This window comes from Cynocephalus volans, chromosome 10 (genome assembly GCF_027409185.1).
Source record: "Cynocephalus volans isolate mCynVol1 chromosome 10, mCynVol1.pri, whole genome shotgun sequence".
Taxonomy (NCBI): domain Eukaryota; kingdom Metazoa; phylum Chordata; class Mammalia; order Dermoptera; family Cynocephalidae; genus Cynocephalus; species Cynocephalus volans.
The window spans coordinates 126132276-126148581 of NC_084469.1; the positions used below are offsets into that span (position 1 = coordinate 126132276).

Consider the following 16306-nt stretch of genomic DNA (forward strand, 5'->3'; position numbering starts at 1 on the left):
ACATACTAGTAATATTGATTTGATCAACATGTGTCAACACTGAATCCCAAAAATATGTATAATCAATTATGATTCAATAAAAAATAAAATTAAATAAAAAATTAAAATTAAATTAAGTTAAATTTTTAAAAAGGAGAGAAGAAATCTAGGGTTAATTAGAGGGGAAGGAGGAGGGAGGGGGGATAGGGAGAGATTGGACAAGGGGCATAAAGAATAATTACGATTTGTAACAATATATATGCTAGTAATATTGATTTGATCAACACATCTCAATGTTGAACCCCCCAAATATGTATAATCAATTTTGATTCAATAAAAAAAAAAGAAGAAGAAGAGGAAGTGGTGGGGTTTTTTCCTACTTAGATGTGTCTCTTCCCTCACTGCCGGCCCTCCCTCCGCTCCCCCACCCAGCACAGAGGAGCAGACCCACGAACTTCCTCTCCAGCTTCTGCAGGTTTTTGCTCAACCTCCAGGCCTTCTCATACCGCGTGCTGGTTATAATAGTTCCCTGGGACCTTACTGTTTTCTGAATCCCCAGCCCCAAGCAGAGGGCCCGGCACAGGTGAGTACTCCACAAAGAGCCCCTGAGTGAAGTTTGGGAAGGTGGGAGAGTGTGGAAAGGGCAGGAGAAGCGTATCAGGAGCAAGGAAGGGGCCTTGGCTCTGAGCTGCCTAGAAAGGGGTTCCAGGTAACCAGGGCTGACAGCTGGAGCCGCGTCCGAAGCCCCGAGGAGAATTGTCAGAGCCTTAGGGACCTGGGTGGTGGCCTCTGGGGAGCGCAGGACAGAAGCAGCCGTCCAGCACAGGCTGGTTGGCGGTAGCGCTGAGGCGCAGGGCGGCAGCTGAGATTTCACGTCTGCAGGGAAGGGGACCGCCCTGCAGCCGCCAGCTCCGTGTGGAGTTCCGCAAGGCCAGCGGGAGCGCAGAGCGCGGGCCACCCGAGGGAGGGAGGCACAGGGACCTCCCCGCGGGTTTTGCGTCCGCGGCCTGCTCCCGTGGGCAGAAGGCAGTGGTTGGAGAGAAGCCGGAGGAGCGGTCTTTCTGGAACTGTGCACGGGACAGATCGGACGCACGTCCCTCGGGAGGGAAGGAGGGACGAGGGTGAGACTGGGGTCGTCCAGGCGTGCGCGCTGTCCCGGAAGGCAGGCGGCGGGGCAGAGGGGCTGCAGCCATATTCCTGGGCACAGTGACGGAAAAACCGGGGGTGGGGGTAGGGGTGGGGGTGGGGAGGTGACTCACGGTGCGATTTCCTAGAACTCAGGATCAAGTTGGTTTCGTTTCCTCCGCTCTGGTGGTGGGGCTGTCTGCTCTGATCTCTGGCTACCTTCTACCAAAGCCGGACGAGGAATAGGGGTGGCATCGCGAAGAGGCAGGGGTCTCTGCATCCCGGCTCAGCCCGGTCCAAGCCGCCCTAGACAGACCAACTCCAGGTTGTTAGTGGGGAAATTTGCAAGATAGATTATTTCTGTTCTTAGGGACATATGCCCTCTTCCTTTCCTGGGGCACAGTTTAACATGATGTAATGAGTCTTAGCAGAAAAGGAATGCCTGATGAACTTTGCTTGGAGGGAAGGAGGAAGAAGATTGATATTGTTACTGCCATTTTAAGATTTTTCACTTTTAAAATTAATAACTTTTTTCCTCCTAGTTTTACTACAAGTAACATGTGAACATATTCTTCAGGTAGTTTTGCATATAATAAATAGCACTGCAATGAACATCTTAGCTTTTCTGCAGCATAAATTCTTAGAAATTCAAATTGCTGAGTCAAAGTATGTCTATTTACATTCCCTTTCATCCCTTTGACATCCTTATATATACTTAATAAGTCCTAGACAATTCTTAATTATTGCAGGTTTTAAAATATTTTAATATCTCATAGGTAAGATAAGTCCCCTTATTTTTATTTTTTTAAAATCCTGGTTATCTCTACTAATTTCCTGTTTCAAATGAATGTTAGGATCATTTGGTTTCAATCCCAAAATATACCATTGGAAGTTTTATTGGAATTGCATTAAATTGGATTTACATTTGGGAAGGATTACCAGGTTTGTCATTTTTAATCTTCCCAGCCAGAAATATAATACTTTTCTTCAAGTTTTGTTTTGTGTGGTTTTCTTCGTACCATGCCAGCCTCCTTCCTGTAAAATTTATTATTTTAGATTTTTTGTCACATCTATGAGTGGCTTATTTTCATCATTATCCTTTCTGATTAGTTATTGCTGAGATATGGCTTTTTGATGGGCTGGTGTTAAGACAATTGAAGTTTGGACCTAGGAAGCTGAAATTCGCAAGATTTCTTTAGCAACATTTTTGTATTTGCTTCTGTCCGTGGTGAACCAGAGAAGGGGTAAAGCCTATCGCCCTCATTAGTCCCAAGAAATGGCCTTGAGGACATCTGCTCAGCAACTGGGACCCATTATGAATTTTTAAGAGTGCCCTAACACCTGTTACCTCCTTTGCTAGATCAGTATAACTCAAAGGCAACAAAAACAAAAGGGTATATCAATTGTTCACTTATTTGGTTTCACTTCTGCCAGTGTCTTACTCATGCTTTAAAGCCAGATTTGGGTTCCAGACCAATCATCTTCTCCAAGCTTTTTTTTTTATCCATAAAATGGTGATAATATTTAATCTACCTATTCATCGAGCAGCTGAGAAGATTAGCTTTGTTTTAAAGTACTTTGGAAACTGTTTCCATGGTCTTGTACTTATTTGCATACAACCTCCCTGAACCTCAGTATCTTCATCTGTTGAATGAAAACCATGGAGAGTTCATGCTTCCAAAACACTTAGCATGTAGTATATGAACAGACAGATTTGTCATCATTGTTATTATCATCATTCATTACTGAACCCAGTTGTCTTTTGTTGCAAGTAGAGCAAACACGATTTAAACTGGCATAAACAATAAAGAAAGTTATCGGTTCATAAAATCTGTCGTTGAGGGATAGGGTAGACTTTGGGGTTAATTCAAACCAGTGGCTTGATGTTGTCATTAAAGACTCAGATTCTTTCTTTCTTTCCATTCTACCATCTCCAGGTTAGTCTTATTCCACGTTTCGGATCAGGGCTCCATGCTTTCTCACCCGTATTCAGAGAACAGAGAGAGAGAGGTTGAGAGTAAGAAGCTGGCTTCCTGGGTTCTCTTAGAGGATCAAACATTCCCCTCAACCCAAATTGTTTTGGACCAATCATGTGATGGCCTATTAGGGATTCTTTGATGCCTAAGTAAAGGTTTCTTAATCCCTGCACTATTGACATTTGGAGCTAGGTAATTCTTTATTATGGGGGCTGTCCTGTGCATTGTTGCACCCCTGGCCTCTACCAGCTAGATGCCAGTAGCACCCATCCCCCAATTGTGATAACTAAATATGTCTCCAGACATTGTTAGTTGTTCCCTGGGGGGGCCATAATTGCCCCTGATTGACAACCACTGGCTTAGTCTCATCAAGTCTCACCCATGAAACCAGGGATAAGGTCAGCTCCCCTCAAACACATTGCTGAATGGGAAGGAGCAGATAACTGCTGAAAATTTGGCCAGTAATAGGAAATAGAGAAATGGATGTTTCCTAGGCAATACTAATGTCCACCATGATTCCTCTGGACCTGAAAAATCTCTGAATCTTTCATTGTAAATGCTTCTGAGAGGGGCAGCACTTATAAAATGAAGTCTTATTGATGCATAGTACAAGGGGGAGGTTAGAACAAGTTTACAGCTGGCAGCTTGCCGGTTAGCTCAGCTGATTAGAGTTCAGCCTTGTAACACCAAGGTCAAGAGCTCAGATCCCTGTACCTGCCAGCCACCAAAAAAAAAAAAAAAAAAGGAAGGAAGGAAGGGTCCATATATTTCAAGGAAAATGGGAGGAAACATATTCCTTTGTGGCAGTAAACACTATTCCTAGATCAGCTCACTTCACTCATTTGAGTTACCTGCCTGGCCCCTGAACCCTTATGCTTTAGCAGGATATATTTGTTAGAATAGGGTAAACTGATGTAAACAAAAGACCTCAAAATATAATGCAATATATTTTACATGCAATTAAAGTTTACATGCAATAAAATAGAAGTTTACATGCAAGAGAAGTTTATCACTCACTTAACAGTCTGTGGCAGATGTTCCAGGTCTGTGGGCAGCTCTCCTCCAGGCAATGATTTGGGAACCCAGGATCCTTCTTCCTTGGAGCTCTACCATCCCTAGAGTCACATCATCCTGTGCATCCAGCTGGCAGAGGGACAGGGAGCGTGTAGAGGAGACAAACCTGCCTCAGCCCAAAGCAGCTCAGGTCACTCACACCCCATTGGTGAGTTAGTCACATGGCCACGACAAGCCGCAAGAAAAGCTGGGAGATATAGTCCTAGCTGTACCGACACTTCCCAGCTATGGCTCTGTTATTATGGAAGGGCAGAACAGATTTCAGTGGGCAGCAAGCTGTCTCTACTGTATTAGTCAGGGTTCTCCAGAGAGACAGAACCAATAGGATATGTATATAAACATATGAGAAGGGATTTATTAGGGGAATTGGCCCATGTGATTGTGAAGGCTGAGGAGTACCACCATAGGCCATCTGCAAACTGGATGCCTGTGGCTTAGTTCAAGTCCATGAGCCTCAGAACCAGGGAAGCCAATGGTGTGATTCTCAGTCCATGGCCAAAGGCCCGAGAGTCAAAGATGCCACTCGTGTAAGCCCTGGAACCCAAAAGCTGAGGAGTCTCAAGTTCACATGTCCACAGACAGGAGAGAAGAGTGTATCCCAGCTCCCATGGATAGAGAAAGAGAGATTTGCCTTTTTCTCTATTTTTATTCTCTCCTGTCCTTTAGTGGATTGGATGGTTCCCACCCATATTGAGGGTGGATCTTTCCCACTCAGTCCACTCAGGCTTATATACTAATCGCTTCTGGAAACACCCCTACAGACACACCCCAAAATAATGCTTTTCCAGGTTTCTACTAATTCCTTAACCTAGTCAACTTGACACTTAAAATTAACCATTACATCTACCTTACCTGAAAATAGTGGAGAGACTTCTTCAGGCATTTAGACCACAAACACCTTCAATTCTAGTAGTAAATATGCAGGAAAATGTGGGACTTAAATTCCATCCATTTGTTCCAGGTATGGATAAATTGCAGTACATCATTTCCTTAGGCATCTTCATCTATAAACAGTGTGAAGACATGAAATACTGCCAGAAACAGTGCCAGCGTCTGGGGAACCGTGTTCGTGGCCTGCTCCAACCTCTGCAGATGCTCCAAAACCAAGAAAAGAGGAACCTTCCCAGAGAAGAGAAATTAAACTCTGCCCTGAACCATTTTGAGGCTGCCCTGGAGGAAGCTAAGAGGCAGATAGAAAAGTTCAGTAATGAATCCAATATCCGCAAGTTTATAAAAGCAGGTCATAACAAAATGATCTTTAGTGATGTGAACGAGAGGCTGAGAGATGTCTGGGAGGAGCTCTTGCTGCTGCTGCAGGCTGATCAGTGGAAATTTGTTTCAAGCATCAGCCAAGGAGCATCCTGGCCACAGGAAGATCAGCAGGATGCAGAGGAAGACTTCCAAAGGCCGAGCAGGGGTAAGTTGGGTTTTTCGGGGGGATGAGGGTACAATTGGGAGCATTTTAGTCTCACTTTGATTCAGCAAAGGAGCAGGAAGGATGGAGAAGTTTGAGCAGTTCTGTATACATGCAGCTCAGAACTACTAACATCTCTGGGCCTAGATATGGTGGGGGCTGGTGAAATTTGGGGAAGTCAACACGGGGAGGAGGGCAGGAAGATGGTACTGATGAGTCTCTTTTGCCTCTCCATTCTCTCTTTGATGTGTTACCTGGAATTCCAGAAGCTCACTCCTTCCAGCCTTAGTTTTTCCAGGACCCTAAGTTAAGATGTAAACTGTCCAAGAGGAAGAATTAACTAAGCAAACACAAATTGAGCACAGTTTGTCTGGCACTGTTCTATGTGGCCAGGGTGACCACTCTCTGATGGGGTGACATTTGAATAGACACCTTGAATTACAAGAAGGAGCTAGCCAAACGAGGATGAGGGGAACAGCAATCCAGGCCAAGAAAACAGCACATGCAAAGGCCCTGAGGTGGGAACAAATATGGCATGTGCAAAGAACAGCCAGAAGGCCAGGGTGACTTTGGTGTAGTAGGTAAGGGAGAGAGTGGCACCAGATGAAAGTGGGGAAGGAGGCTAGCACATACAGGAGCCAGGACATGCAAGGCTGTGTAGGCATGAGAAGAAATTAAGATTTTATTCTAAGAGTCAAAGGAAGCCAGTGAAAGAAGGTCCTTAAATGTGGGCCTGTCATGGTTTGATTTGTATTAAAAGAAAATCACTCTAGCTGCCATGTGGCAAATGTACTATAGTGGGGTATATTAGTCAATATTGATGTGATAATACTTTGTAACAAACCACCCCAAAACTCAGAGGCTTGAAACAATAATCCGTAATGCTCATGCTCACGGGTCTGAACATCCGTTGGGGTTTTCCTGATCTCAGGTGGACTTGGCTGAGCTTGGCTTTAGGTACCAGGTTCAATTTGACTCTATTCTTCGTGTCTCATTCCGGAGCCCAGGCTGAAGGAGCAGCGAGTACCTGGAGAATGTTCGTTTCACGGCAGAATTGCAAGAATGCAAGCCCAACTGTGCTAGCACATTTCAAGCCTTTACTTGTGTCATATTCACTAACATCCGAAGCAAGTCACAGGGCCAAGCCTAACGTGAAGAGACAGGAAATTCAATTTGCCCATTACTAGGCTATGGCAAGGGTGTGGATGTATAACACTGCTACATGGGAGTTAAGAATTGGGACCAATAATTCAACCTACACTGGGGATCCAGAATGGAAGTGTGAACCCAGTGAGGAAAACACTTTAGAGGCTAGTAAGACATGACAGTGGCTTGAACTAAGGTGGCCCTGGTTGGAGTTAGGGGAGGACAAGGCCCTCAAGGGATGAGTCATGGGTTAAGCTGGAGGTGGGGGGTGGGAGTGGAGCCTATGCTACTCATTACACTTTTGCAGATCCTGGTGATATGAATTCCAAACCCTCCCCTCTTGTAGGGATTGTGGGTGGAAAAAGAAGGAGCGAGGACAGGGTGATGGACAGGGTGCTCAAGCCCAGAGGAATAAGTGTTCTCCTCTTGAAGTGGAGGGTGCTTCATCCTCAATCAGGTCAGCAGGACACAACCGAGCAGGACAAATCAGATCTGGAGGAGACCTGCAGACAAACGGGTCCTTTACTTTTTTCTTTTTTAATTTATTTATTATTATTATTATTTTACATTCTAAAATGTTATTATGGAGCAGTTGGGGTGAAGGTGGAAAGAGGAAGGGGAGGGAGATAGGGTGGGAGGACAAGGAAGCGGGGTGCATGATGGAGGCCCGTAGCACTCCCTTCATTCATTCTGGCAGAGGAGCCCAGGGGGCTTCATGCGGTGGCTCAGTCATGGCTGGGCTAGGTACAGACATCAGGGGGATGTGGCTGAGGCCCTCAGCCCCCTGCACCCCAGCTTGGGAGCCCGGGGTGCTTCCAGCAGTAGCCCGATGGTCATGGCTGGGCTGGGTGCAGTCTCCGGTGGGCATTGCTGTAGCCATCAGCCCCCACCACCCATGCTCAGGAGCCCAGGGGCACTTCCAGCAGCAACATGGTGGTCATGGCTGGGCTGGATGCAGATGTGGAGAGGGCTTGGCTGAGGCCTTCAGGTCCACCCCCCATGACCCCAGCTTGGGAGCCCAGGGGGCTTCCAGTTCTTCTAGGTTTTATAGATATTCTTTGGTGGTGTTAGACCCTTACTGGTTAATATCAAAATTTTGTCTGATCTGTGGGTTTTTTGTTTTTTCTTTCAGTTCTGTGTTGGATTATCAGCTACCCCCACGACTTAAACTCTGTACTGGAACTAATTTGTTGTCTTTTGCTTACTTCTAAAATGGGGGAACTTCCTGTGGGATTCAGCAGTTGAGCCCTGTGATTAAGCTAAATTGCTGCTTTGCTGCTGATTCTCTGGGGAAGGTTTTTTGTGCAGCTCAGATTTTAATTGTTGACCGTTTCAGCACTTCCAAGTCTTGTGAGGTCTGGTACACCGGGGTTATGTGGAAACTTTGGTCTGGGCTTGAGTTTTTTCAGTAAACTGCACCCCTTGCAGTACTATATTCCTGACTAGTCTCCTCTGAGTGGGCCTATGCTGACTGGAGGGCATGGCTGTCCTTGCTGTGCCCCAGTGTTTCCCCTGTGGGCCCATCTCCCCCACTGCCCATACTCCAAACACTTCCCATAGGATGGGCCATGTGCTGGTCCCTTGCGATGACTCACCAGACTCTGAGTGGCTCCTTTTTTCAGTTGTCTGTGACCCCATGCTCCTATGTGGGTCCACAGGAACCCTGTCAGTGGTCTTGCTGGCCTAGAGGCCACCAAGGCCCTCTTCTCCCCTGCCACTTCCAAGCAACTTCATATGAAGGGCACAGGTGGAGCTTTTGCCAGCTCTTGTTCTGTGTGCTCACCAGGGCCAGACTTGAAGCGGCCAGGGCTCAAAATGGTCAGAGTGGTCCTTTCTTTCTCTCATCGTGGCTTCTCCTCACTTCATGTCCTCCATAGGTCTCTCCTCCTCTTCCCCTGGGCTCTAGTGGCCCCAGCTTGGCAGTTGTTGCTTTTTAATAGTCGTAAATTGGTTGACTGCCGGCAATTGGGTCCTTTTCTGAAACAGGGGGAAACAAGGCATTTGTAATACCCCAATCAAACACCCAGCAACCTCAGAGAGGCTGAGCCAGCTGAAGGGCAGGATTGGCTCCCAGCTTTCCTGATCATCAGCAGGTGTTGATCCACTTCCTCATGGAGGTGGGAGACACGTGAATGTCATAAACCTGGACAACAGGATTTACTTCCTGCTCTTGCCCTTACATTTTTAAAACATTTTTTATTACATAATATGTTTACGAAGTACAAAATTCAAAAGATACAAAAAGGGCCAAGAGTGGGAAGTAAATCTCCCTCTCCTTGACTTCAAGGGCCCATTTCCTTCCCCAGACACAATCTCACAATCTACCAGTTTCCTGAACAGATTTCCAGAGACTTAAGTATGTATATTTTGTTGGTGGTGGTATACAATCAGCAGCACACTAAACACATTATTCTGCTTCTTGCTTTTTTCATTGGGTAATCTTGTGTATTCTTCCATATAAATATTCATAGAGTTCCCTAGTATGCCTTGGTATGCATGGACCAGATGTGTTTAAGCAGCTCCCTATTGATGGACATGTAAGTCGTGTCCAATTTTTTCTATTTTAAGTAGTCCTGCAATGAGCATCTTTATATATATTTCGGGATATCTCTAGGAGAAATTCCTGGAAGTGGAATCACTAGGTTTAATCACTAGGTCAAAGACTATGGGCATTTTAAATTTTGATAGAAGTTGCCAGATTGCCCTCTACAGAGGCTGTACAAATATCACTCCTACCAACAATAGATGAGATTATCTGTTTCTCCATCCTTTTTCCATTAGAGACTTTCCCAGTTTTAGCACTGAATGTCCCATGTCCTCAGAACTCCTCGGTCCTGGGCGAGCTGGGATGGTTGGTCCACTGTAAATAGTGTGCTATAAATTTTTAAGCATGTTTCTGAGCATAAATCAGGATAGGTTAGATTATCCTATGGTTAAAAAAAAAAAACGGCAACTCAGCATCATAAAGGAACAAGTTTGTTTCTCATGCAGGCAAAGTCCAGGAGACCTCCAAGGTGGCTGTCCTCCTTCCAGAATGCTTTCGATAGTATGGATCTTCCATGTTGACACAGACTTTCCTTACTCCCAAAGCAGCTGAGTGAGACTTTGAGCAGCATCAATGAAATGCTTCCACTGGGAAGTGACACACATCTCTTTTACTTCAAAGTGTTTCCAGTGTGCTTAGAGAAGTAGAAAGCTGAATATTGGTGAGCAGTAGTAATTCCTACCACAATTAATATGATAGGTAAAAAGTGGTGTCTTAGTGCTTTTAATTAACATTTTGGTTTTCATTAGCATGCTGCTATAACTAGCATTTCTACTTTTGAGTATTTGCTGGGGTTTTGTTTTTTTGTTTGTTTGTTTGTTTGTTTGTTTGTATTTTGCTTTTCCTGCAGAATGTGAAAAGATAGAAGCTTCACTGAGGCTGATGACTATCGACATAGAAGAAGTCAAGAAAACTTTGAGGCAGTGTAAGTTATCAAGTGCCCTGATGCTTCTGACTGTCCACAAACTAGAAGTCATCTATTTACTAGGAGCTCTAGTCTCCCCCCACCCCTGCCTTATCCATTTTCTGTGCCAGATGGCTGGAGGTAGCCCACAGCTCTTGGAATGCACTCATGGCTGTCTTAGGCTTCTGCCCATAAAACAGCATTTGAAAGGGGCTTCTAACTAGCAAGATATCCTCTAGCACCTGTCAAAGTGCAAAACTTCCTTTATGAATAGCATCAAAGCTTCAATTGACCTGTTGAATTTCCAGGAAGAAATTTAAATTGTTGGGGAGTTCATGGCCTTGGGGTGGAGAAGGGAAGAGGAGAGATAGTGAACACATAACAGCAATGAAGTCACTGAGCTTGAACCACATCTCTAACTACTAGATCTGAGATGACCAGACAAGATGCTAGGTGCTCCAGTGCCAAGCTGTGTGGCAGTAGGAGTACATGACAGAGATAGGTCTGGGACAGGGGTCAAGACTGGAGAGATAGGCAGGATTTGAAGAGGAGGGAAAGGAAGTGTGTGACACATTTCTGTTAACCGTCCAGCTGTGTCTGTCGGTCACTCAGAAGCATTGGAACCAAGCTCCAGCCAGGGTCAGCTCTGGTTCATGGTGTAGAGCTTCCACTCACATGTCACAAAGATGCCACTTCCCTTAGGACACCTTGCTTAGCTCACTGACTGTCTATTTCCTTCTGTCCTGGGAGTGAGTTTGGATTTAACACGGAGACCTGTGGAGCAGATCCCACAATATCAAATCAAGGAGATTAAGAAGCAGCAGATTTCAGAATGGACCCTGCTAAGGAATAATGAGTTCAGCACACTTTATAAAGGAAAATATTATGAATCTACAGTGACCATAAAAGTATTCAACAAACCCCAGGCCAGAAGCATCGGGTAAGTCATTTTGTATGGTTCTCTCGTATGTATCAATACTTACTCTCTATAACTCCCTACAGAGAGAGGCATATTGTCTCCACTTTTAGATGGGGGAACCAGGGCTCCAAAGGGTTAAATGACTTGCCCTTTACATTAAGGAGCAGAGTATAGACTTAAACACATGTCTTCCCACCTCGATTCTAGAGACTTCTTTCTTTTATTCGTGTATGTATGTATTTTTAAAAATTTGTTCCCTTCCATTCCTGTTTCTCAGTTCCCCATCCCCTTCACAGACAATAATTCTAGTGAGTTTTATCTGTACATGTTCTTACAAAATGTGTGTTGTTATGTGTGTATGCATTTCTAATTTTCAGAAATGGTAGTGTTGTCTGTTGCCTACTTTTCTAACTTTTTCCACTCGGCATCATGGAACATGTACTATACATAGAGTCTTTTCCTTCTGTCTATTATGCATGATATAGATCACATTATACCTATTTTTTCCAGTAATGAAATCTAGTCTCTTCCAACTTTCCTCCACCAAAAATAGTGATGTCATTAGTATGCCTTATGAACCTGTATAAGAATTGGGGGCGGTGGGGGGTGTGTGTGTGTTGTTCTATAGCAGAAGAGGAATTGATGGGCCATAGGGTATGCATATATTAAATTGACTAAGTACTACCAGGTGACTCTTCACAATGGAGTATATACATCTATACTCCCACCGGCAATGTATGAAAGCTCCTATAGCAGCCATCACCAGCCATTGGTGTTATCCAGCTTTCTAATTTATTTCAGCCTTATAGTTATAAAGTGGTAACTTATAATTAATTTACTTTGCATTTATCTGTTTCCTAATGAATTTGAACATTTATTCATATGTGCTTTGGCTACTTGGGTTTCCTCTTTTATAAATTGCCTGTTCACATCCTTTGCCCTTTTTTCTGTCCCAGTTGCTATTTTTGTCTTATGGTTTGTAGGAGACCCTTGAATATTTGTGGAAATTATTCACTTGTCAACTTTACGTGTTGCTCAGGTCTTCTCTCATCACATTATCAATATTTTAACTTTATCCATAGTGTCCATCATCAAATGTTTTAATTTTGATGCAATCAAATCCACCAAAATTTTACCTTATTATTTGTGCTCTTGGGGGAAAGTTCCCACCCCTAGATCTTAAAGGAAGTGTATATTCTTTTCCCTTAAATTTACACTTTTGTTTTTCACATTCAGGCTTTAATCTTCCTAGAATCCACCTTTGTATATGATATTACATAGAGTCTAGTTTTGTTTTTATCCACATAATGAGTCAATTTTCTCTACACCATCTATTAAATGATCTGTTCTTTCCCCATTGATTTGTGGTGCCACATTTATTATATATTAAACTTCTATGTAGAAATGAATCTGACTCTGATCTTTCTAATCTGTTCCACTGATCAATTGGTCTGTTTTTGCATCAATAACACACTAGCATTGTTTTTTTCTCTGTGACTTTGTAGTAAGTTTCAATATCTGGTAAAGCAACTCCTCATCTTTATTCTTCTTTTTCAGGTTGACTTAACTAAATAAATGTTAGAGGAAGTTTTATCACATTCCTCAAAATACATATTAAGACTTTGATTGAGATTGTATTTTTTAACAGCATTATTGATATATATTTTACCATAAGATTTACCCATATAAAGTGTGCAGTTTGGTGAATTTAAATATATTTACAGAGTGTGCAGCCATCACCATAATCTAATTTCGGAACATTTTCATCATCCCCCAAAGAAACCCTATACACATTAGCAGTCATTCCACATTCACCCTCTTCCCCCCAATCTCCAGCACTAGGCAACTGCTGCTCTACTTTCTGTCGCTATAGATTTGCCTATTCTGGATATTTAATGTAAATGGCCTTTTGTGTCTGGCTTCTTTCACTTAACATGATTTTTTCAAGATTCATCTATGTTATAGGAGAAGTCAGTACTACATTTCTTTTTGTAGCTGAATAATATTCTATTGTATGGATATCTTATTTATCCATTAATCAGTTGATGGACATTGTTTTTTTTCTACTTTTGGGTTATTACGAATAATTCTTCTGAGAACATTCACGTACAGGTTTTTGTATGGACATATGTTTTCTTTCTTTCTTTCTTTTTTTTTTTTTTAAAAGATGACCGGTAAGGGGATCTTAACCCTTGACTTGGTGTTGTCAGCACCACGCTCAGCCAGTGAGCTAACCAGCCATCCCTATATAGGATCCGAACCCGCGGCCTTGGTGTTATCAGCACCACACACTCCCGAGTGAGCCACGGGCTGGCCCTAACATATGTTTTCATTTGTCTTGAGTAGATAACTGGGGTCGTATGGTAACACTATATTGAGCTTTTTGAGGAACTGCCAGACTGTTTTCCAGAGTGGTTGCACAATTTTACATTACTACCAGCAAGTATAAGAGTCTCAATTGGTCCACATCCTTTCCAATACTTGTTATCATCCAACTTTTGGGGTACAGTCATTCTAGTGGGTATGAAGTGGTATCTCATTGTGCTTTTGATTTGCATCTCCTTCGGGATTAATGTGCTTAATGGCAATTCTTTGGAGAAATGTCTATTCAAATTTTTTGCTTGTTTTTAAAATTGGGTTGTCTTACTATTGACTTCTAAAAGTTCTTTATATGTTCTGGATACAAGTCCCTTATCAGATATATGATTTGCAAATATTTCTCCCAGTGTGTGGATTGTCTTTTCACTTTCTTGATAGCGTACTTTTAGGCACAAGAAATGATAATTTTGATGAAGTCCACCTTATAAATCTTCTCTTTTATAGCTTGTGCTTTTCATGTCATGCCTAAGAAATCACCTAACCCAAGATCACAAAGATGTACTCCTCTGTTTTCTCCTAAGAGTTTTATAGTTTTGGCTCTTACATTTAGGTCTATGATCTACTTTGAGTTAATTCTGGCATATTGTGTGAAGTGGTCATTCAACTTCATTTCTCTACATGTGGATATCAAGTTGTTTCAGAACCATTTGCTGAAAAGACTATTTTTCCCCATTGAATAGTCTTGGCAACCTTGTCAAAAATCAATTGGTCATAGATGTATGAGTTTATTTCTGGACTCCCAATTCTATTTCATTGATCTACAATATATGTCTATCCTTATGCTACTGCTGTACCGTCTTGACTACTGTAACCTTGTAATAAGTTTTGAAATTGAAAAGTATGAGTCCTTCAACTTTGTTCTTCTTTATCAAGATTGTCTTGGCTATCCTGGATTCCTCACATTTCCACATAAATTTTAGGATCTTCTTGTTAATATTTGTTTTTTAAAAAGCCAATTAGGAATTGAATAGGGATTGCATTGAACCTGTAGATTGATTTGGAGAGTGCTGCCATCTTAACAATATTAAGTCTTTCTATCCAGGAATATGGGATGTCTTTCCATTTATTTAGATCTTTTTCTTTTTCTTTTTCTTTTTGGTGGCTGGCCAGTATGGTGATCTGAACCCATGGCTTTGGTGTTGTAAGGCTACGCTCTAACCAGCTGAGCTCAGCTGTGCTCAAACGAACTGAGCTCAGCTGTGAGCTAACCAGCCAGCCCTAGATCTTCTTTAATTTCTTTCAACAATGTTTTGGGTACAAGGTTTTCAGGGTATGATTTGCACTTCTTTTGTTAAATTTGTTTCTGCATATTTTATTCTCTTTATGCTATTGTAAATGAAATTGTTTTCTAAATTTCATTTTCAGATTATTTATTGCTAACACATAGAAATACAATTGATTTTTGTAGGCTCAGGACCTGCCCTGATTCTCTCACAGACCTTGGACAAGTCCCTTTTTCTCTTAGAGCCTCATACTGAGAGTGAATGAACAGATTGGATTGAGTTGGTAGTTCCAATGATCCTCTATAATAATTTACCTGCCCACATTCCTGAGGGCCCATGCTTTGGAAGGAGTCTTGTTTATAAAATTTCACTTAATAATACCTAATTTCCTCAATTTTGTTATTTGAGGGCACACACCACAGTCTATCAGAACATATGCTAAACAAAATATTACATCCCTAAAATGATAACAAAAACTTGACATTTTAGTTTGCCTAGTAAAACCTTATAGGTCATAAGTATACAATTCTGTTAGGCTGACTGAAATACTGAAAAGAGATTAGCAAGCCCCATTATTATCTTCACAGACCCTTAGGGCCTAATTCTGCTGCCAAGTACATCCAAGAGGCTCCACATGCTGCCATCAGTAGCTGAGCTCATCAACCACCAGTCGTCACCCTCAGGAGATGTTGATGTTCATACCTCACCCCCACATCACAGAGGGTCACTAGACCAAATGTTCCTAAGGGACCTTCCAGTTTTGAGATCCTAATTTCCTCTTTTACCTTTGTAGAGCAGTGAGGCGTACTTTCAATAATGAGATCAGAACCATGAAGAAATTTGATTCTCCCAACATCCTGCGTATATTTGGGATTTGCATTGATGAAACAGGTAACGGGTTGATCAAGCTTTTTTTTTTTTTTTTTTTTTTTTTAAAGATGACCGGTAAGGGGATCTTCACCCTTGGCTTGGTGTTGTCAGCACCACGCTCAGCCAGTGAGCTAACCGGCCATCCCTATATGGGATCCGAACCCGGGGCCTTGGTGTTATCAGCACCACACTCTCCCGAGTGAGCCACGGGCCGGCCCTTGATCAAGCTTTTGATGTCCTGAAATATACCTTCTGTGTTTCAACGTATTGCATTTTTTAAGAATAGCTGAAAGGGTGGAATCTACACAGTGTGATTGTCATAAAAAAAAAAAGTTTTTTTTTTTTTTTTTTTTTTTTTGCATCCCAAGATGCAAGTTCCCATCTTCTTTTAGGAGAGCATGGCTTCAGCTTGAGGATTGGTTTGCAATAATGTGGCCACATCTCCCCCTGCCAGTCCGCTGGAGCCAAGGGGGTGCTTGTTCAGATGCTGGCCTGGGTGAGGGGTGTATTTCACTGCTATAAAACATTGTAAAGCTGCCTGACCCAAACAAGGAATCCATCCTTGGTCATCATTAGTGTAGAGCAAGTCTAAAAACTGAATTAACCTGTCCCTTTACCAAGAACCTTATGTGTCAGGTTCTTTATTTTTATTTTTTAACATGGCTGCATTTTCTCTCATGGTGTGGCTTCTCCTGCTGGTCATATTTATTTTGCTGCTCTTGCCTAGAAAGAGCACAGAGCAACTCCCATCT

At 42.7% G+C, this 16306-nt stretch overlaps 1 protein-coding gene across 1 annotated transcript in view; it reads left to right on the forward strand.

Moving 5' to 3' along the window:
• The first annotated feature begins 545 nt into the window (after nt 1-545).
• The window catches only part of MLKL (mixed lineage kinase domain like pseudokinase), a 30811-nt gene continuing 15050 nt past the window's right edge, over nt 546-16306 (forward strand). Inside the window, exons 1-5 of the mRNA XM_063112709.1 lie at nt 546-562; nt 5116-5571; nt 10110-10184; nt 10914-11103; nt 15478-15575. Of these exons, the coding sequence (XP_062968779.1) occupies nt 5118-5571; nt 10110-10184; nt 10914-11103; nt 15478-15575 (817 nt within the window). The 5' untranslated portion in view covers nt 546-562; nt 5116-5117. The remainder of the gene's footprint in view (nt 563-5115; nt 5572-10109; nt 10185-10913; nt 11104-15477; nt 15576-16306) is intronic.